General features: G+C 38.8%; 1 protein-coding gene across 4 annotated transcripts in view; it reads left to right on the top strand.

Annotated features, from left to right (window-relative positions):
- The window catches only part of LOC124127637, a 42,442-nt gene extending 19,600 nt beyond the window's left edge, over window positions 1-22,842 (top strand). For all 4 annotated transcript variants that reach the window (XM_048386283.1, XM_048386287.1, XM_048386274.1 and 1 more), the window contains exons 5-6: window positions 20,313-20,431; window positions 22,561-22,842. In XM_048386283.1, the coding sequence (XP_048242240.1) occupies window positions 20,313-20,431; window positions 22,561-22,698 (257 nt within the window). In that variant the 3' untranslated portion in view covers window positions 22,699-22,842. The remainder of the gene's footprint in view (window positions 1-20,312; window positions 20,432-22,560) is intronic.
- Window positions 22,843-23,531: the final 689 nt, after the last annotated feature.

Raw genomic sequence — 23,531 nt, 5'->3', positions numbered from 1 at the left:
TTCCTATATCTTGAACCCCCTTATCTTGAACCCCCTTATCTAGAACCCCCTTATCTTGAACCCCCTTTTCTTGAATTCCTGTATCTTGAACCCCCTTATCTTGAATTTCTATATCTTGAGCCCCATATCTTGAACCCTGTTATCACGAATCCCCTTATCTTAAACCCCCTTATCTTGAGGCCCCTTATATTGAAACCCCTTTTCTTGAATTCCTATATCTTTCATTCCAAGTTATTGAGACAATAAAATATTCACATTTTTAGAAACATTTCTAGAAACACCATGAGTGAGTGAGTGAGTGAGTTTGGTTTTACGCCGCTTTTAGCAATATTCCAGCAATATCACGGCGGGGACACCAGAAATGGGCTTCACACATTGTACACACTTAAACTCTAGCGTACTGTCATTCATGCTAAACAACTCGTCACGATATGGCTGAAATATTGCCCATGTGACCTTAAATAATAACTCACTCACTCACTCATGCTAAACAACAACTCAAAACACATATCAACTTCAAAATCCCTATTCTGCATGCCAAGAACAAACTACACGTTTAGGGAGCAAGAAATATCCATGGTGGTTGTCATAGTGACGAGACATCTTACAACCCGTGAGGATGCTTGGTTTGAATACGTCACCAACAACCTATGATGGTCGTAACATGCAACCAAATGGATCAGGTGTTCAGTCTCGCTGAGTTGATGAGGGCGGGGATCGTTGCTCGCAATATCGATCACTAGACCGTCTGGTTTCTGCTCGATTATTTACAGGTAGCCATCATATAGCTGGAATATTGCTGTGCGTAGAGTTAAAAAACAAACAAAGATATCTAAAGACTGTCTACCCACGAAGTCTAAGGTGATGGCGCATTGACTGAACTTCTTGAAACAAAAAGATAATATTTGTTTTTGAATAATGTCTGGTGTGTACATGCAGCTGCTTGTATGTAAAGATAAACGTTTAGCAAATGTGTTCGTTTTGCAATTCAGTGGATGGCAGTTTCTATTTATCAAAGTTTTAATGTCTCGGCCCAAACAATTTTTTTGTACTTTACAATTGATAAATGATATTGAGTCCGGGGACCTCAGTCCACCATCAGGGACATCGATCCAGTTTAAAAAAACAACAAAACAATGTGCAAAAGACTCACATAGCGTTAACATTCAAACATGACATCCAACATCCAAGGCCAATTGGAAGGTGTTGATAGGCTGAATGCTTTCAGTTGGTGGGACAACGTGACATAGTATATACAGGCGTAGTGTCTTTGAGGTCATAGACAGAACATTTACTGTGTGTACATACCGTATTAAAGACACAGTCAAAGCGACAGAACTATTTATGTCCCAAGACAAAATAGTTGCCCGCCATATTGGCAATCAAGGAAAAGGCAAAAGACCTTTCAATGTTAGATTTGTAAGCACTGATTTAAAGCTCTTGGTACTGAATTAAGTAGGAAAATATAACACTTTTTAATGGAACGATAACGGGATAAGCTTGGTAGTTTGAAAGCCACCAATGAAGGGGGTTAATGTGAAACAATACCCGTAAGCCGAAACAGAGCAAAGTCACCCGAGCTTAAGTGTCCATCTACTAGTATTAGCGTCAAATAATGCGAAATGAGAGAAGCATGATGTGGGGGGGGGGCAATCTAACAAACTGGTACAACACACTTGGTAGAAGTGCAAGCCAACATCTATAGCCCAACGTTTTGTGCTGAAATCATCAGCATATAATTTATGAACCCACTATGTCATACTTCAATACAACTATGCTTGATGGCATACAGCAATAATGCTTGTTTGGCATAACGAGGTGCCAAAATTATCACTATTGACACTTTTCTTTCATGTTCCTTCCTTCACTTTAAAAAGTAACATTGCATAAATTGTATTTTCTGTAACAGAAATGTGTTGGAAATTAAGATTTTGTACCATTCCATTAAAAGTAATTAAAAGATTATTACGAAATAAGTGATCGGGATAATGTTGACACAAGGGAGATAACTCTTTACAATGGTTTTCATAAACGTTGTCATTGGGATACATCTTAAGAAAAATAAAAACACCTAAGATAAGAGTTTTTAGTGAATGGATTATAAGTTTAAACAAGTTCCGTTCTACAAAGGAGAGCACAAATACATTTCTCACTAAATTTCAATCAAAAGAGTTATTTTACAGCAGCTTCAATTTATGATAATTTACCATTAGGGTAACTTACACCTTTCAATGAGGATGTACGAATCAAACGAGCAGTACTAAGCCTACAAATTAAATGTCCTTTAGATAGATCAATAGGAATTGTTCTAGATACAAATGCTTTATTTACTCATTCAACTTGTCATGTATCTTTTGGTGGTTGGCTCTTTGAGATGTCAATGGGAGTTATCTCCCTCACCGTAATGTCTGCTTCCATGAGCCTCATGATGACTGGTGATTTCTTAAATTTGTCAATTGCTCCTTTACGAAAATAGTGAGCAATTGAGGTGATAACCCATTTTGAATTCACTTAGAGACTTATGCATTTATCGTTGGTAATATGGAGGACTGTCAAGTCCAGATTCAATTATTTACAGACCGTCATATAGCTGGAATATTGCTGAGTGTGGCGTTAAACAACAAACCAACCAACCAACTAAAGATTTAAAATATCATCACAGATGCAAACGACATTATGTGAAGAAAGCAGAAGAATTGTCATTAAATTATCATGTTGCTCCATGTTCAAGTGATCCAGAAAAAATATACCTTCAGGTAGAGCATGACAAAGGCTTCAAGCAGCTTTCGGGTTATATTCAAACAACTATCATTGAGGGGAATGATGCAGAGATGCTCACCTCATTACACAATACTTACTTACTTTTTTTCTGACAGATAATTACAGGGCTGACACATTAGAATGAAATATTTTCAAACGTTTCAAAGATCACATACCAGCAGTCCACAAACAACGATGCTCAAAACATCATCAAATGTACTCCCATTTCACCAAGCATTATTGCTGAGGGAACAGCAAAACCACCAGACACTTTGATGTGTTTCTTCTGGAAATCCACACCAAAGACAAGAAAATAAGAGAACTGCAATGCTCTCGTGACCAGTTTGGGCAACTACTATTCTTGGCCTCATCAACTAGTGTGGATTTGAAAGAAGTTTTCAGGTATCCGTTGACACCAGTTCCACCTTGTCTAGGTCAGATAGATGGGTCAAATCAACGGACAAATCAAATTTGCCCATGTTTCTTGAAAGCAAAATTAAATCACACTCATCACCTGACAGAGTTGATGTGATAATTATCGATGGGATGTACGTATACTTTGTTGAGTCTCTGACAAACCTCCCTCTCCTGCCAAACTTGTACTTAGCATCCTGTGTAGAAAATGCTCCACGCATAGAATTTGTGTGTGACAAACCCGACAATCAAGGACATTGAAAGATAGAAGCGTGGTGAAACTGTTATTGAAACAGTTGAGACTGGATCGCTACAAACAAGACCTAAGGAATTCCATCAGGCTTTAAGATCTCCATCCTTTAAAACATCATTCCTTAAATTTCTTGCCAATGAATGGGCAAAGGATGACTTCAGTTCTATCCCAGGTGATCACACACTCTGTGGTGCCATTGAAAACATTTGTTATGTGTACACAGCAAGAGGTGGAAACATTGTTAGAGCTGTAGAACCTCATCTACCTTCCTCCCGTGAAGAAGCTGACACCAGAACTATCTTTCATCTGTGTAATGTCTGTGAAGATCTTGACTCCCCAAACATATCTGTTAGGGCATCAGATACAGATGTACTTGTTTTGCTGCTTCATCACTATAAACACCTGAAAGGGGTACATGTTTGGATTGATACAGGGAACAGCAGCAACAACACAAGACGCTACATCGACATCAATACAGTTGCTTCTGTAATTGGTGAGGACATGTGTCAAGTACTTCCGTCTGTACACGCATTCACAGGGTGCAACTATACAGCTACATTCATCAGAAAGGGAAAGTGTCGACCCTTGTAAATGGTCCAGTCATCAGAAGACTTCAAGTCAACATTTAAATGTACTATCAGAAAACGTTGTTTCTGGAACTGAGAAGTTTGTGTGCGCCTTATATTCCAGACTAGAGATATATAACATAAATAACATTCGATGTATTATTTTTAAACAGAGGTATGCTCCACTTGACAGGATTCGAGAGTGTGAACCATGTGTGTTTCCGACATCCATGAGATCATTGGTTGAGAAGATCAAACGAACAAACTTTGCCTCATGTCAAAGGAACTGACAACCATCCCCGATGCTTTAAAAGTAAAAGATGCTGATGCAAGCATGAGTCACAATTTGGTAGTGAAAGTGATACAGACTCAGATGAAGAAGATTAATCTGGTAGGTTTGTCATGTTTTGAAGATGTGAGCTGGACAAACATGACACTTAGCTGCCAGAGAAACTGAAGTAAATAGCATTAATAACAATTTGTGTCATTCCAAACAAGATCATGGCTCTTACAGCAGGCAACATTCAACTGGGTCAGTAACTGTTTGATTTATGGCAACTAGATATGCAAATTTGGATAGTTGAAATATACCTGAAATACTTACAATCATGTCGTCATTTAGATTGATGAGAAGAATTTCAAAATATGATGCATATGAATTAATTATCCTAGTTACATATATAATAAACATGTATTGTGTAGACCAAGTAAGATATGGAACTTCTTCAGCAGATATCCTCATTGCAAGTGATATAACGTACGCTGAAGAATACTTATTGTAAAATGAAGCTGCTGTAAAATACCTCTATTTTGATATTTACATCCCCAATATTGGTTTGGTAGTGACTTTGCTATTCGTGTTTTCCCTACTTTAGAAAGCACAATTCTTTTCACCCAAGAAAAACAAATTTTCTCAGGATTATCTAGCTTTGGTCAAGTACTGTTTTCTTGTTGGATGTCAAAGCCTTCTTTAGGGCAAGTACTTGTATACAAAGGAAGTCAAGTATTTCCGTTTGACTCAAGAGACATCAGTCAATAAGACTAAATACTCATTTAGGCGAATTCGTCTATCTTTTAGTGTCAAAGAGACATATCTAGGGATAGGTCCACTGTGCCCATTTTCCCCCATCTAGCCAAGCCAGGGTTATCATTAGTGAGTGGAGTTAATTAACTCCTAGGTGTTTTTTGGTTGCTGCCGCTGTCTATGTATCTTGCTGATTGTCTAATTTATTTAGGGGGGCACGGGTGGCCCAGTCGTCCAAGGCGCCGCGATTCTCTGTGCAGAGTTGCGTCCCTTGGGCACGCCAGAAACCTATGATTGTGGGTTCGAATCCCGATTCGTCCCAGTTATGTTTCTAGGTTTGTCAGCACCATACCCGTGCTCGTGGGTTTCACCGAAGTGGTAAATGTCTGAGACCTGCATCACTTCGGGCTTTCCTCCCACTTTAAGCTGACACGCCGTGATATAACTGGAATACTGTTAAAAGCGGCGTTAAACCAAACTCACTCACTCACTCGCTCACTCACTCACTCACTCACTCTAATTTATTTAAGAATTGACTTTCACTTTGTGTGAGTTCATTGGAGTATGAGCGAGTGAGTGAATATTGTTTTACGCAGCTTTTAGCAATATTCCAACAATATCACGGCGGGGGACACCAGAAATGGGCTTCACACATTGTACCCATGTTGGGAATTCAAACCCGGGTCTCCGGCGTGACGAGCGAACGCTTTAACCACTAGGCTAGCCGACCACCCCTATTGGAGTATGAAGCTTCATAGACTGAGGGCCAAACTGTATGAATGCCGGAGCTTACGTGCAAAGGAATTCCCAGGTGTTTCCCCATTTCATTTCAAGAACACAGTCTCGTCCAAAACGAATGAACGTCAAATTGTGTCATTCATACACTTATGAACGTCCATTTCGCGGTCATGTGACCGACCTCTCGTCAAATGGAAAAGCTATATATTGTGTAAACGTCAAATTAAAAAAATATAAATTAATAATAATAATTTATAAAACTTAAGACCACCATGGAAGCATTGTCAGGGCCTGGGCCTGGTCCAGGCTGGATGAGCCAGTACCCCCATCGTCTATACTACTCAGACGGTGTAATTAGTTGACTATGGGTCTTGCTGATTGCCTTATCGGGGTGTTGCTTTAGTTGACGAAACTTGCATATACGTTCAATGTTTATTTTGTTATCTTTGCCTGTGACAATTGGGGTCCAGTCACTTTAGATTGTCTCTCTATGACTATATCTAGATGGTAATAATAAAACTGTGAACTTTTACCACACTGTCGATGATAACTTCATCTACATTTGTTAACACACTAGTCCCACGAGCTCAGCTCTGTGACACCTGTCATGCATAGACATACATACATTTATGTTACTTTGTCAGCCACAATATTCCAGTGCTTTCATATAGTTGGAATTCTTCAATCGAATTTGCTTTTAGCAGAGATTTCTTGTCATTATGGAATGAATTTGTCGCTTTTATTTACAATTATGTAACGAGTCCACAAATGAGATTATTTTGTACAAAGCATATTATTTGTGTGTTTGTTTGTTTGTTGTTTTAATGGCGCACCCAGCAATAGTCCAGCTACAGGACGACGGTCTGTAAATAAGCGAGTCTGAACCAGACAATCCAGTGAATGACATCATGAGCATTGATCCACGCAATTGGGATATGGTGACAAGCATCAACCAAGTCAGCGAGCTTGACCACCCGCTCCCGTAAATCGCCTCTTACGACAAGCATAGTCACCTTTTATGACAGGCAAGGGTTGCTGAAGACCTATTCTACCCCGGATCTTCACGGGTCAAAACATCTATAAAGTCACAATGACACTAGTTATTCTCTGGAAGTGCCAGAAATATAAGTCATCTCTCAGAATCTGAACTAAATTGAATGACGAGAATATAGTGTTAGTACGTCCCATATACAATGCTTTCACAAAGATCAATGTTAAAAGAACATAAATGTCAATAAAAGAAACATGAACTTATTCAAATAAAGAAAGTGTGTTTGATCTCTATTGTTGGTCTTCTAAATTGTGTGGGCCTGTAAAACAATGTACAATATTGTGAACCATGAATCCAACTTGTAAAACACATATATCGTCTATATCGTCTATTGAACACCTGTACGAATGAGTTGTGGCACATAAAAGAAATTATAAGATGGATCGATTAAGAAGAAACAGTTCAAATTACTTTTTCAGTATCTGGGATTGTTGAAAGATATCTGCTGGCTAATAGTTTGACTGAAGGTTGTGCGCTTATTTATACATGTATAGTATGTGCATTTTAAGTTAATCTTTACCATGATCGTAACACATAAACATGAAAGCTGTTGCATTACCTTCTGGGCTATCGTCAGAATCGTCGGCAACTGGACCAGTAAACTAGATAACATCCAAACCTGTCACTTGGAAAAACACATGAAACATTTTAGCCTTCTTCGGCAAGATAACATCATAATGAAGGCAAATGCGTGAAAAGTCCATGTGCCATTAAATAATAAAAACATTTTCCAAACGTGTCAAATCATTTATGATTTGATAGAATATCCTCACACGTACCAAGTTCTTGGCCATGTTGAAAAAAAACAATTTTGGACCTTTAAGGGAAAAAAACCCTGTTACATGGATAAATGTATTTTATGAAGGTATTCAATCAAGTAGCCTTGTAAATGGAGGTTGGATATTTTCAGGGTTTGATATTTTCAGTTTGCTAAAGATACTATTATATGTACACCAGATCGTTCAGAGCGCTGTCTACAAACTGTTTTACAACATTCTTTGTCGGTTTCTTGCGATTGAAAGTAAATATTGATAAAACTAGAATTACGTTGACAGATTCGAAAAAAAACATGTTTGAGAATGAGTGAGTAAGTTGGGTTTAACGCCGCTTTGAACAGTATTCCAGTTAAATCACGGCATGTCAGCTTAATGTGAGAGGAAAGCCCGAAGTGATGTTACCACTTTGATAAAACCCATGAGGACGGGTATACTGCTGACAAACCTAGACACATAATCGAGGGAATCGGGATTCGAGGTTTCTGGCGCGCCCAAGGGACGCAACTCAGCACAGAGACTTGCGGCGCCTGAGACGACTGGGCCACCCGTGACCCCGTTTGAGAATGAAGGTGTGTCAGAATGAGTCTCAAACTAGGATATGAGCACATTGGAATTACTTGGGATAAAATTTAATATTGAACGACATGATTGAACTAAAGTAGAAAGATACACTAAGAAAATGTCAGATTATTAAGTCAATCATGTTAGCCCGCATTCACACGCCTATGGGAAGAAACTGTAAATTAAAATAACTGATTTTGTTGAAACTAAAAACGATATGTTACTTTACATTACGTCTGTTATGCATATAGACTCTGTTGCTTAAAGAAATAGCAGTGGAATCCCTGCTGAAATCCAATGCACCGTAAGTATGTGTTAATGAATCCTGTCGAATAATGATACGAGGTATTCGCGAAAAGGGTGAGCATATGGCATGCAAAGGTAACTGAATCGTTCACGCGATAAAAAACGGGAACATATGCTACAAGCCCAAATGGGATTGCATCGGACATCATTTCTGTCACTGATTCGTCAAATTTGGAAACGTCATCTTAACGTGTACCAAAACGGTTTGAAAGCTCTGCTGAGTTACATGTATGTCTCCCCGCCATAGGGAAGTGAGACAAATTGTTTTTGGCTCTGTTCCCGTCGGCGTTTCCATTCTTTTCCGAGCCATAACTTGAAAACTGTTCAATGTCTTTCAATGAAACTTTGCAGATGCATTGCTCATCAGCTTAACTGGTGTCATTTGCTATCTTAGATTTTGTTCTAAATAATATTTTCTTATGATTCACAAAAACAATTTCGACTTAGTCTCAAACAAGGGTAGGGTTTGTTATCGGGTAAACTTGAAAACCTTTCAACATTTTTCAATGAAACTTGGCACATGCATTGCTCATCGGCGTGCCTTTTGCTATTTTGAAAATTTTCTGAATATTACTTACTATGTTTCCATGGAAACAAGTTTTTTGTCTCAAACTTCGTTTCCGAGGAATAACTCTCAAACCAAGGACTTTTTGGCATAAAACTATATAGATGCAATGAGCACATTCTCAACAATTTAATTTTTCTTGTTTTTATTTTTTGTGTGATTCCACGGAAACAACTTGAAGTTTCAAACAAGTGGCGTTTATTTCACGCCATAACTCTTTAGCTAATGAATATTTCTGCATGAAGCCATTATCTGTCCAGGTCATGATTTCCTATTATTGTTTTTTTCAGATTTGTAAACACATTTATGGTAATAACTTGAACTAATGTATCCAAAAGAAAGGGGGAAGACATATGTTTGTATAAGTAAAAACACATTCTAATTGTTGAATGTTGTAATCCTGATCAATCAACTTTTGAGCAAGAGTCGTTTTACGTTCATAGAAAAATCGTTTAAAGAAATATTCATACAATGCTAATTCTAGACATTTTTTTATCAAATAGTACTAAAAATCCCGTTTAAAATGTTGTTGTCTGGTTCGTATATGTCTTCACGCAAGGCTATCGTCGACCTACCCGATTTTAGCCAGGACTAGAGAGCGATGTGTGTTCTTTGTTAGACTTTGTGGGACCTGTGAGATTGATGTTTGCATAACTTCTACTCTACAATGAGATAGATGATTGACTAAATCAGATATCTATATGTTGTGGGGTAGTGTCGATAGGTGTGTGTGTGTTTTTAAAAACACCTTCTGATACATATATCATATTACCAAGTGTTTTAGAACAACGTATATGATAGAAGCGGTATTAGCAGGGACCAAGCTGTTCGTATTTATGCCGCTATGTTTGATATTAGTCAGACAAGAACTGAGGATTTATTTTATTGATGGAAATATAGTTATTGCTACTGAATTTATGTGAATTATTAGTATAAGAAACAGTTATCTAAGAGATTTTATTCGCTTCCACTGAAAGCTAAGTGTTGCATAGCCTGTCTATCTATCAGTGAATAATTTGTTGGAATTATCAGGCATCAAATCATACTTCAACACATTAGATTGTATTACTGAGATCATATAACAACATGTTACATTTTTGTTGTTGACCAAAACATTTTTCACTTTCAAGTCATGGAATTTGTCACAGGTGTCATGGGCAAATTTATGAGACATGTCGTTTTCACAAATCATTCAGTTTACAAGGAGAATTTCCAGCAAGTAAATGTAGTTATTAGACGTTATACAAACTGTTGTTGTATACTGAAAGCTATTTAATGGATGTAAATCCGAATAACTTAAGAACATCATTATCACTATTTAGATAAAGTTCACATGGATTAATGATTGAACTAGGTAGGGACAATATTATGTGAAGAATTAAGAGTGTGTAAATATGGTTTTTCACCTATTTTAGCAATAGTCCAGCAATATCACAGTGGGGGACACCAGAACTGGGCTTCTGGCAATCAGATTGGCAAAGTCAAAACAGGGCAATTTGGCCAAGAACTTTAACTCAAGCTTCAGGTATATCAATGATCTGATATCGTTCAATAACACTCAAATAGCCAATTCCCTTCCACTGATTTACCCATCTGAACTAAAACTAAAGGAGACCAGTGAGACCGCCTCATCTGTTTCATATTTAGACCTGTGAATAAAGATTCAAAGGGACAAAACACTCTACACAAGACTGTATGACACGTCGAGCAATATTCCAGCAGCTCCAGCCTTTGGTGTTTACATTTCGCAACTTTTGAGATACATTCGAGCATGCTCTTTCTACCAAGATTTCAAAATGCGTCATACGACTTTTGCTCAGACGTTGTTTGATCAAGGTTACAACATTCAAGGCCTCGGTTAAGCTTTCAAAACGTTTTATGGTTTAAGGTTTAATACGCATCATTGACAAAAAAGATGTCCGATGCAATTCCCTATGCTATGGTGTGGCATTACAACTCATTGGAGAACACGATAATCAAAGCGACCAAAGCCAATCCACATACCCCAACCCATCTCTGTTAAAGGCAATATGAATAGCAGGATAGTACTCGCCCTCACATTGCACGTGTTATACTGTTTGAGGCAGCCACAAACACAGAACATACATGTATCTGTCATATCATAGCTTATCATAACCAAATGTCATGCTGTTTTATGTGAAGCACAGATGATGAGAACGTGGTGATGATGTTTGTTACAAGCGACATGTTATCATGCATCTTAATTTGTCCCAATTTGTTTCCAATTGTATTTCAGACGTGTCTTGATCAAAATGATAATTAACTTCATATTTGCATAATGGACACATATATAAGAACGTAAACTTCAACCCACATGTATCTGCCAACAGACGTCATTTAACGCAGCCACAGACTGAAAAGGTAATCTTCTATTTCGGTACGTATGGGCCACTGGCTTTGTGTACATAAATACATGTTACGATATGGATGTAATGTATTCTACAACTTGCCAACAAAATAGATGTTTGTTGTAAAGGCCACCAGAATAACAAACTCTCCCTGAAACACCGTCGCTTAAAATAAGCATTGCAATATGTTACCAAACTTTATTCCAATCCAACTCATCCTGCATATAAATGTGTTTTTAACCCTTCTTATGAGGATTTGTATGAAAAACAGCAGCGCTTCTTCCATCACTTGGAAAAAGAATAAAACCTGCCATTTCTGATGCTAAAAGTAACCTTTCAGTTATATCTCCCACTCAGATTTTTTCTTCTGGCAGTTTATAAAGCCAAAGATCGATCTGATATTAACCAACCTAAAGATACAAATCAGTTACGTTATCAGCAAAAGATAATGAACTAAGAGGCACCTACAACACTTACAAACCTATTTTCTCAGAAGCATCCAAGGACGGTGGCGCAGTTCAATTTGTACTGCAGAATCTTAGTTGTCATTTTTGAACAACATTGCCAAAGCTGTTTTCAATTATTGGTATGCGCCGCCGCCTCGCCTGTATCAAAGCAAATGGTGGTCACATCCTATAACGACATTGATAACTTAGTTGTTACCCCTTCCCTCTTTAGGGTGTGCGGCTCTGGCTTCTGTTACCAGGTATGAGTTCTGTCAACGAATATGTTGGGATGAAACACTGATCAGACGAGAAACCAAATATTCTGCTGTTTTTGCAATAACATAACATTTACACCACTTTCTGTGAAACACAGATGATGAAAACGTGGTGATGATGTTTGTGTATGTTTCTAGCGATATGTTATCATGCATCTATATTCGCCCCACTGCACGTGATTATGATGATAGACATCGTATGTTTTATATTTCATTTTACAACAGTTTTAAAACAGATTGGACGTGATCATAGTGACGATTAACTTTATATTTGCATAATTGACAAATATATAAGCAGTTCAAAGTCAGCCCACGTGTATCTGCCAACAGACACCATTTAACGCAGCCACAGACTGAAAAGGTAATCTTCTATTTCGGTACGTTTGGGACACGAGCTTTGTGTACATAAATACAGGTTATGATATGGACGTAATGTATTCTACAACTTGCTACTTTAAAGATATCATTTGTAAAAAACCAAACCATATACAAGTATTCTTTGAGTGCTGACTATGCACCAGTACAGCTCATGTTTTAGATATAATATCACTTATTAAAGGTATTAATTGAAAATCAAACATGTTATAAAGTCATCTGAGAGGTATTGTGTCCTTTGTTCTTCGGTTTGTTAAACATCCGATCTATTTCCAAATTATAAGAGCTGCATCCAAAATGTCCAAGATATTTATTGAATTAATTAAAAGAATTAAATCTAAAATTGTCTCAGCATTTACAATTAGTGCAACTGAGCATAGTATGACCTTAACGATAGAACATGTTATAACCCTTATTGCGAATGCTGTTTCTGACATTTGAATGAGAAAAAGCCAGTACTGTATGCACTGTTTGATTGGAAACTTTCACATTTCTTTAAGACAGCGTAACTTGATGTGCTTTTACTTTTAAATATTGATTTCACACATTACGGTGTTCCTTTTCGATTTCATTGGTCATCATGACCCAAAATTCGGAAACATACTAACAAAGGAGTGATTTTTCCTGCAAAGATTTGAGTAAGTGAGTGAGTTGGATTTTACGACGCTTTAAGCAATATTCCAGCAATAGCACGGCGGGGGACATAAGAAATGGGGAAATTGTACCCATTTGGGGAATCAAACCAGGGCCTTCAGCGTGACGAGCGAACGCTTTAGCCACTAGACTACCCCACCGCCCCACAGACATGTATGAGTCACGGACGCATTCATTGACGTTAAAAAGCCTGTGATTATGTTGATAGGAAAAATATATTGTTTCTTCATCTTCACTGTCATGGTAAATTGTTCTGCTTAAAAGTCTATACACCGAAGTCGGACAGTGAGCAGCATCTGGTAGATTCCGTACTTTGCAACCAGTACCTGTGTCAGACAAGGTTGTATACTTAGTCCCATATTATCTTTTTTTTTTAAATGAACTATCAAGCAGTATAAGGTTGAAGAGTTCTTGCGGGATATTTGTATCTCAAGAAATAGAAGATATTATGTTATCATTGTTTGCTGAATCTTTGCAAGGATCTTTCTACTGGCCAATGTGACAATATCTTTTGCTGGTTACCAAGTCATGTAGGCATAACAGTTAACTCAAAAGCCGATGCTGCAGCTAAAGCAGCTCTTGACAAACCGGTATATGGACTTCGTATCCCATACAGCAATTTCAAGCCAACCGTCAAGAGTTATAGTCGAGATCTAATGCAAAAACAGATAGGAATCAATAAACTGGAATTTAACCAACGTTCGGTCAAACGTATTTTGGTTGTCAGTCAAGACATGGTGGTGTCGTTTTGCGACGATGTCATTTTAGTCACAGTCGGTTTTGTCTTAGAATATCTGCTGGAAACATTTGATGACAGACCTCCTAAGTGCATTCCTTGTGATGAAAGGCTAATCGACAAGCATATTTTGCAATCACAACGGATTAACAGTATCAAACAGTTAATCTGAAAGATTTCTTTTCCTGTGTAAGCGGGCATCTCATCTTAAGCTACTTGAAATTGACCTGTATCATAAATTTGAAAAATGCATGTGAATTAATTGCTTGTTTTTAAATTTGGTGTGATACTGTTATCAACAAAGATTAAAGAAGGCTCTGCCAAGGAGGTTAAAGTACCGTAAAATGATTGTCCCCATGTACGACACATAACTCCTATCATAATCGATGTAACTATCATCAACCAGTGTTTTAAGCCAACTCATCCCTGACTGTTTTTAATATTGGCTTGTATTGTGCACAACCACCAATAGCTAAGGTGATGACGTAAATCCCGCTGGAGTATCATGCAGGAAGAGACACCATACGTACCCATGACCCCGGTTCAGGTGGCCTAGCTTTGGTTACTGGTGGCCATTTGCTCGTGTTTAAACTGCATAAATAATATTGTTCTGTCCAAATATGTTTGACAAATATGTTTAAAAGTTAATTTGTATTCATGACTCACTTGTCTATATGTCAACCTTTTCTCGTCGCTAAAGGCTAAACATTGCTGATTCAACGTCAGATTTTAACTCACTCACTCTTTACGACCTGTTTGGACACTGGTGGTATTGTTGTAATCTTTCACACCTTGCTTTGCAAGACCGCGACCTTTGATTCTCATAATAGTTAATAGGAGTATGATATTGTGTTTCTTCAGCACGTTTGACATAGTCGGATTTTTACAACGGCTTTTGGAGTTTCTGGCCGTGAGAAACAAGGAAGTGCATTTCGTCGCGACCCAAGGCATTACAAGGATAACAAGTTGTGACGTCATCTTTGAGATTACATGATTGATAGGATACGTTAAGTTATAATCATTTCCCCCTCGACATTGCATTGTTATATGGCAGTGTATTTTATTGTTTTAGAGTGGTTGTAACTGTGTTACATTGTTCCTGTGGAGATTCGGTAGACGCTCATTGCATTATGTTTGGACAGAGATTCGGTAGACGCTCATTGCATTATGTTTGGACAGTGATCAACCGTCAGGGAGTTACTATGTTTAGATGCTGGTGTGACTACAAACATGATTTGCATTTTTTGTAAACATTTCTCTTAATAATTATGTATACTGTCTATTATTATTAACAGTACTTAGCATTTGATTGTACTTTTATCAGCAAAGTAAGTTCTCACTATGTTCAGAGTGTTATATTGTATAACAGTGATTGTAGCTGTGTTCTATTGTTTCTGTTGGGATTTGCTAGACACTCATTGTCATTGTGTTTGGACGGTGATCAGTCGTCAGTAAGGTACTATATTTAGATGCTAGTAAGGTGTGTAAACTTTCGGTCCGGTAATCCGCTTACGGTGATAGTATGTTACCGAAACTTCTGTAATGTTCTGAGTTATGAGGGCACAATATGGAACTTATCAGAAGCTGGTTAAACTACAAGTATATAAGGGGACAAGAGCTCTTCACGTATCTCTCACGCATTTTCATCACATAGGAACCACCTTTCATGTGAGGCTCGTTCATGATCCTTGAGCTTGACCACTGTCGCCGCTGGGTGAATATATGAATATTGTACTGCCACTCTATTATGCAACATCACCGTTTACAATATAAATTGCTTGACAGTCCTATCACAGGGTATTTTTCAACTGAGAAGTCGTCTGATTTCCACCAGGGCTTAACTACTTGCCTCACGGAACAACCTGTTTGCCTGTACGTAAGGACTTGCAACAATGCTGCTGTTCGTCGCTGGTCTCATCACCATGTCGTGTCTCACCCTGTCCGTGCTCTGCGCTGATGATGGTAGAGACGCCCTTTTATACCAAGTGGACATCTTCCTGCCCCCTAAGAAGGGGAGGGATGAGACAGCGGATATACTGCACATTAAGGAGACAGTGAAACATCTCTCTGACATCGATGTTCTTTTTTCATTTAAGGTTTGTACAGTCAACAAACCATAATGCATAGCGTCATCTATAACCCAATGCATTGTAATTACATATCCCTTATAGTTGCCATAAATACCCTGGGCCTAGTCACAACTACCTTTGTATTATTATTTGCATCGCCTTCAGGATTTCCATTACCACTCACTCACTCAATCACTTTTTTGTGCAAAACAATTGCTTTTTGTTGAACAGGAACTCGGGAATCCACGAATTATTCTTGGTAAGTTGACTTAATAATTTGCTTTAATTGTCATTAAATAAAAATAAACGTATGTTCACACAAGGAGTGTATACCTACCGTCATTATATGTAAGTTGGTAATGTTGAATGGTCATCTTGGTGGGTTTTAAGGAATTAACCATAAATGACAAGGTCGTTTGGTATATATTTTAAAGAAAAGATGCAGTATTACTTACTTTACAAGGTTCTTATCTTATTTGTTACATCAAAATACAGAGGAGCAATCTCGGCACACAAGGTCGAAGGTTTTTGTGAGGTCTATGAATGTGACATAGATTGGCTTCTTCTGCTTTCTGTATTTTTCCTGCAGCTGTTGTTTGAGAAGTTCATGTTGTCCGTTGGTCATGCTACCCTGAATCCACCCTGCATTTCGCAGGAGGGAGCTTTCAGCGAACCATGCGTCTCCTCCTCCTTCTTCCCAAAGGCTGAGAATGAAGCGTCATGGAGGGTGTCTCTCAGATGTCCCCATCTTTGCTTGGAATCTCCCTGTGGAGGCACTGTGACCATATAATCATTCAGGGCACCAGTAAAAAAGTCCACTCCCTGATGGCGTGAGGTATTGCTGACATCTTTATGAGTCGTTCCCTCTAGCTAAGTGTGGTGCATCCTCTTTCGCTGAAATCTGATCCAGTAATGGTTTGTGTCACACTCGGCGCTGAGGTACAAAGATGTAAAGATGCGATAAGCACGTTATTGAGTTGGCGCCGTCTTGTCATGATCAGGGCCAGTTCTTGGACCAGGACACCTTGTGCTGATGCTTAGTCTAAAGAAGGATAGGTGCTACATGGGTAGTGGTTGTGAGAACAGCATGAGAAGTAAATTTTGATCCATCTTGCCAAATTGTAGTCTTTCATTAGAGTCGCCCAACAGTTACAGCTGTTCTTGAATGATGATCCCCTTGATGATGGTCTGGAGCTGGTCGTAGAACTGGACCTCTTCGTTTGCCTTCTGTGTGGAGCAGAGGGTAGGATCGTACAGTCTCTCCACTCCACTCTTGCAAGGTTGTATCAGTCTGGGCATTGAGTTCTTGACAGCAAGGCCGGCGGTGTGCTTTCTGGATTGATCAGCTCCTGTAGCATGGCCACTGTCCACTGGACAGGCTGGTCAGATCAAAACACATTGATACCGCCAACAATCGGAAGCAGCCCTTGGTGTTAAATTCTACACCAATCAAGCAAGACTTATCACCGGTAGACACCTGCTTCCCTGGTTGTGCCATCACTGTGAGGCAATGCTGAGCCCCGTTCCAGAGATATTGAAGCAAAGGTGATCCTAATTCCCATACTTTAAAATACACTTACGACAGTCGTAGCTCTAAGATTGCTTTGTGGAACTGGACACTGCTACCTCTCCAGGGGGTATGCCTGGGCAGCTTGATGTGGACGACCAGCTGTCGCCCATGCAACGTCTTGCTGATACACACAAGGGGAAAGGCAAAACCAAAGATATCCGCTATTCCCTAATAACACCTCATCTTGGACAGACCAAAGTTCAATAAAAGAAGCTGTGAATTATAATTCGACTTCTCAAAATTTAAATACACAATGCCTGCATGATACATTTCTTTCCTACAATGCAAGGCATATGCAATCGTTTTTCAGTAAAACATGGGGAATACACCGGTATTGTATAATACATAAAACTTTCAGATAGTGAATAGGGCTTTCTAAGACCAGTATATACTTCGCATGGTTGCAGGACATAAAAGTCTTCCAAATAAAACCTGATGGTAAAACATTTGAGATGTGTGACTATTTATCTATTTATATTTTGAATTTACTACACATGTTTCAGTTCTTGACATTGAGAAAGCATGCAGTTGGCCCCAGTTGACAGGCTTTCTATCAAGCAAAGGATATGAGTTCAGCGTCACATCCCTCTACTACGACAGTGACTTCGCCTAGGAGCTCGGTGTCAACATGACAAAGGATATGCTTGCGTCATCCTTCGGGAATCGTGACCTTTTGATGGGCAAAGTGACAATTCCTGTGAAAGGTAAAAAACTGTAGGAACTTTTCTAAGAGAAACCCCTGAATATTGTTTAGGTCTATGATCATGTTTGCAACGAGGAAAGCAAATTATAGATGCTGACCTCTGTAATGAGTTACCACACCCCCTTACCTACAGGCACAAACTTTTTTAAGAGTATTATGTGAGAAGAGCTTGTCAATCAAATGAATAACTGTTATATAAGTATAAAACGTCAACACCAGAGAACAACAAATCTCGATTATCTTGCGAAACAGATTCCATTTGGCATAAAAGGAAAAATAGTGGTGAAAATCGATGATGACAACAGATGTTCGCGATAAGGGTAAGAATGCCCTGCACAAGAGTATTTGCATAGAAAAGTAGGCGTTTGTTGCCTTGCGCCTCACATCAGTAGTACTACCACGAAACGACGGCCTGTAAACAGTCCGATCAAGTGATCAATAGACGTACAAAATCAAGGAAAATGTCATTTATCGACTTCGGGTGGCCTGATCATGAGGTGCCCAGAATACATTTACAAAGAAAACACAAAGAAAACGAGACTGATGTGCTAATACTAAAGCGCAGTAATGGAGATAAATGAAAAAAGAAGTTTAATTGTCTTCCTGTCTTATTAGCTTCCGTATCATGTGTTTCTCTGTCTGTCATGTTGATTATCATTCTGTTGTTATTTTGTAACCTACTCATGTTAATCTCTCTCATGCATGCAATTGTTGTAACTGTTTATCATCCACATATTATATATATTCTGTACCATGTTCATTATTCATCCGGGCACACGGGTGGCCCAGTCGTCTAAGGCGCCGCGATTCGCTGTGCAGAGTTGCGTCCCTTGGGCATGCCAGAAACCAATGATTGTGGATTCGAATCCCGGTTCGCCCCGATTATGTTTTTAGGTTTGTCAGCACCATACCCGTGCTCGTGGGTTTCATCGAAGTGGTAAACGTCTGAGACCTGCATCACTTCGAGCTTTCCTCCCACATTAAGCTGACACACTGCGGTATTACTGGAATACTATTAAAAGCAGCGTTAAACCCAATTCACTCACTCATTTTTTATCCTTGCTGGAAAATGGTATAAGGACCTGAAGCCTGACAACAGTATGAGGATCTACACCGAAACGTCGCCTTTACAGGAAAATAAAGAAGTTGTTATCCAAAAATTGTGTATACTTTGCCTCCTGTTATATTTATGATTTTAGGGCCATACAAACTTTAGCCATGATGGAAATATAGCTCAGCCAATACATGCTGGAATATGTGATGATAATATACGCATCGGATAAATAGTTATCTTAAGTTACATTTGGCATATAAACGGAGAATAAGACTATGACCTCGTAGCTTGTAACGATGCAGCTTAACACTTCATGGAAAATAACAGGGCATAACATACAAATATGGCATAACCGAATTTGGAGCAATAGTAAAAATATACTGTTGTAAAATCGCCCTGATTGCCTTAAAGTTTGTGGTAAAAATGTTTCTAAAGGGATACAAAAATATCTTGCTGTTTATAATATCCTTTTAATTGTACCGTATTACTGGCGAGAAATATTTCGACCATATTTCACGGGATCTAAACTACGGTGAAGTTCGATACATGATCAAATCTAAACAAAGCTTTCTGCAATATGAAGATATCCTATTTTGTTGACACTGTAAAACATCTCATTCACTTACAGGCTTAAAGACAACTTTATCTTTAAAACAAGCCATCATCTGACTCTGAGTATTTACAATATCTGTCTGACGCCACACCCCACGTTATAGTGCAAGTATTCATGATAGAAAACGTATGATGTCCGAAAACCTATGCTGCTGAAAGCTCTGATCGAAAACAGGACAATCCGCGACGATTGTCCGGTTTTCGATCATATTTGTCGGAGTTGTTTTTTTAAATCTTTGATTATATTTTTACACAGAAGATGATTTTTCCCGACGACTACTGTTTTAAAAAAAGGGATTTTCCGCGTTTCCGCAGAGATTTCACATCCCTGAACTTTATGATCGTGAAATGCACTTGGTATTACATCAGCGTTTTTGAAAAGGAATAATACGTTATGAGTACCATCTGAATAATCTCATATCGTGTTCCTTTCAGGATTGTCAACGCTTGAATACAACAACATGCTAAAGTGGATTGTCGAGAGACAAGTAGACATCATTAATGATGGCGAGCCATCAGCTTCTTTCAGAAATCTCGCCGAGTATCCGATTCAGGTAAGCCCCTCCTCCAGAAATTTCATTGTTTTATTATGATACATAACTAAAGCACCAGTGTTGACTTGTGTGCCAGAACTACCACAATAGTTCGTTAATTAAATCACACGTGTTATTATCCCATGAACATATGTTCTCAAGTTACCAGTGTGTCTTGGCCTTCCTATGTTGGTTTATTTTTACTCTGTTGTAATTGGCTTATGCTGTGTTACATTGGGACAATGCAGTAACAGACAACGTATTTATGGAAAGCGGAAGAATAACTGTTGTGACGATTATTCTCGTATTTTGGGGAATTACAGGTAGTGTTCTGTAATATCTGTACATAGAGAATCTCACCAGAGTGTCTTTTGATATCAAATATATCAACACGAGTTGATAAGAGTGGAAAAATTCCGAGGCTTGCCGAGGATTTTTGCCACTTTTATCAACGAGTGTTGATCTATTTGATCTCAAAAGACACGAGGGTGAGATTTTATTCATCATCCAACATCATTCTTCCAACTTTTTCAATTTGTAGACAGTAATTAGCAGTGTTTTCAGTGTAAAAAGTACTGCTAACATTTTAGGTAGCAGAGCCATTAGTGATGTCATTTGATTGTGACGTCATGGTAACTGGTGACGTCACAATGGTCTGCAAAGCATTGTGATGTGATTTCATTGCAGCGATATCTACAGTGTAGATATCGCTTGATCTAATCCAAGCGATATCTCCTGTGGGAGCCAGTTTTGGATGATGAATAATAATTTATTACCCACGTGGTGAAGATACAGGTGGCAAGATACTAAATCCGTACGTCACACGTGTGTCGTACAAGGTTGATCTTGTTTTATTCATTTTGATTGGATAACCGTGACCTCTGTCACACCGGGACTACTTTTTTCATTCATAAAGAATTGCGAGACGTCATTCTTTTTGCGATTACAAGGCAGAACTGAAGAAATTCATGAGAACGAGAGATATATTAAACCAAACAAGATAGTCAAATCCGGTTTGCATTCTATATAAGTTATGCATAGAGCTTCTACAGACATATAATCGAGCTAGATCTATAAATCGATTTACAATGTACGACTGCCGATCGAGCGCGTCCCTTGAGCGTGACGCACCCGACCAATTTCGCAACTTTCAATTTGATTTAACGTAAAAGGATAAGCGTGGTGAAATGAAGTCTGTTTAAACTATCTGGACAGAAATCGAGACTTACTTGGGATGATCCGGTTGTGCCATCGGTGTCCCCTTTGAAGCGTATTTTGAGACGCTATTTCGGGAGGTGTTGTTCATGAATGCACGAACACGACAGCACGACCAGATCACTTAAAGTTCACAATTCCGATACATCATTCGAAAACTCTGTTGAGTGTGCCTGACTTCTGATTTTGTGGCCCCAAACATCCCAAATGTGAACAATAACATTCCCTATCTCTAGCGTAAAACGCTGTGAGTGGATCGCGGTTGTCTTTTCTTGTTCCGGTGGCGACCTTGTCCTTCGATCGTTCGAAGCTGTCATTGACGTGCAAGCAGATTTGAGTTTGTTGATTTTTACGTCTTCAGTATATAGGGTGGTACAGTTAACATGAATGTCTTTGGCGAACAGTCTGATTTCCCTCTTCCCAAATGGTACGGACATGATATAAATTCAGCTGATAGATCAAGGAAAACGAACCATTTTGATTGCACAGACGGGACCCCGGCAGTGTGACCGACTGTTGGTCCGATATTCAAAGCGCGGCGCTAATGCGACATTTCAAATTTTCTTATCGGTGTCCTGCGTACTAACAACATGGCGCTTGAATCACCATAAGTTGAAGACTTTCTTCCAAAAGGATCTTGAGCGTCGGTGCTGGTTTGTTTGCAAACAGAACAGCAGGCGCATGTTGTTAATGCGTATGCATAAACATGTCAACAATGCCCATATTTGGTCATATATCAATATTCAACCAGATTTTGCAACCGGTTTCAGTTTGGTCTGTCAACGAAAGAAAGTTGTTATGTATTTACACTTAAATATATATTTAACGTGGGTAATAAATAAAATACCACACTCATTCTCTATATATGCATGGTTCACTGTGTGAAGAAAATGTTCACTGTCTGTTCATGAGGATTATTTTTCAAACCGTTTCAGATGATATACATTGAGCCAGCCAGCAACCATCGTGTGTCTGGATATGGCCAATTTTTCCATGTACCCAGGCACGTTCAGCTTGTTGTCACACGAATTGAAAACCTGGATTCCTACACAGGAGCGTGCCAAGAAGACTAAAATGATATGAACAAGTCACGTCAAACTGATCAGATAATAATGTAAAATTATTAGATTGATTTAAAGACACAGGGTTGTCCCTAAATTAAGATGCGGAACAAATGCAATTTCTTTCACTGAATAAAAACATTAATTCCATCTGAATTTTATTTAATGTCAAGTACTTTGTACATGTGTATATTACATTCCCGTCACGTACAGCTACAATTCAAACGTGATGCATCGCGATGATATTTCAAATCATACAATAGTGCACATCACTAGCTTGAACTGCAGGAGCCGACAACATACATTATCAGTTCCTGAAACGCTTGCCAGAGTCATGTATGGAAACAATGCTTTATATATTTGATGAAATATGGACACAGGAAATTTCTCACCTTCATGGCAAAATGCCATTATCATTTCCATACCAAAGACTGACCGGGGCCACAGGGATACATCCAGTTACGACCCGTGAAGAGACGGGGTTGAATAGCTCTTCAGCAACCCTTACTTGTCGTAAAAGGCGACTATGCTTGTCGTAAAAGGCGACTAACGGGATCGGGTGGTCAGGCTCGCTGACTTGGTTGATGCATGTCATCGATCCCAATGCGTGGATCGATGATCATGATATCGATCACTGGATTGTCTGGTCCGTACTCGATTATTTACAGACTGCTGTCATATGGCTGGAATATTGCCGAGTGCGGCGTTAAACAACAAACAAACCAAACATCCATTAACGGTCCAATATCATTAACTACCTGTGTAAAACCATGGCGCGCATGGTCAACAATCGAGTAGTCTGGTACTTGGAGACTAATAACCTGTATAACATCCAATGTGGTTTC

Source organism: Haliotis rufescens, unplaced genomic scaffold (assembly GCF_023055435.1).
Source record: "Haliotis rufescens isolate VD_foot unplaced genomic scaffold, xgHalRufe1.0.p SCAF_10, whole genome shotgun sequence".
Taxonomy (NCBI): domain Eukaryota; kingdom Metazoa; phylum Mollusca; class Gastropoda; order Lepetellida; family Haliotidae; genus Haliotis; species Haliotis rufescens.
This window is presented reverse-complemented; position numbering and strand designations above follow the sequence as displayed.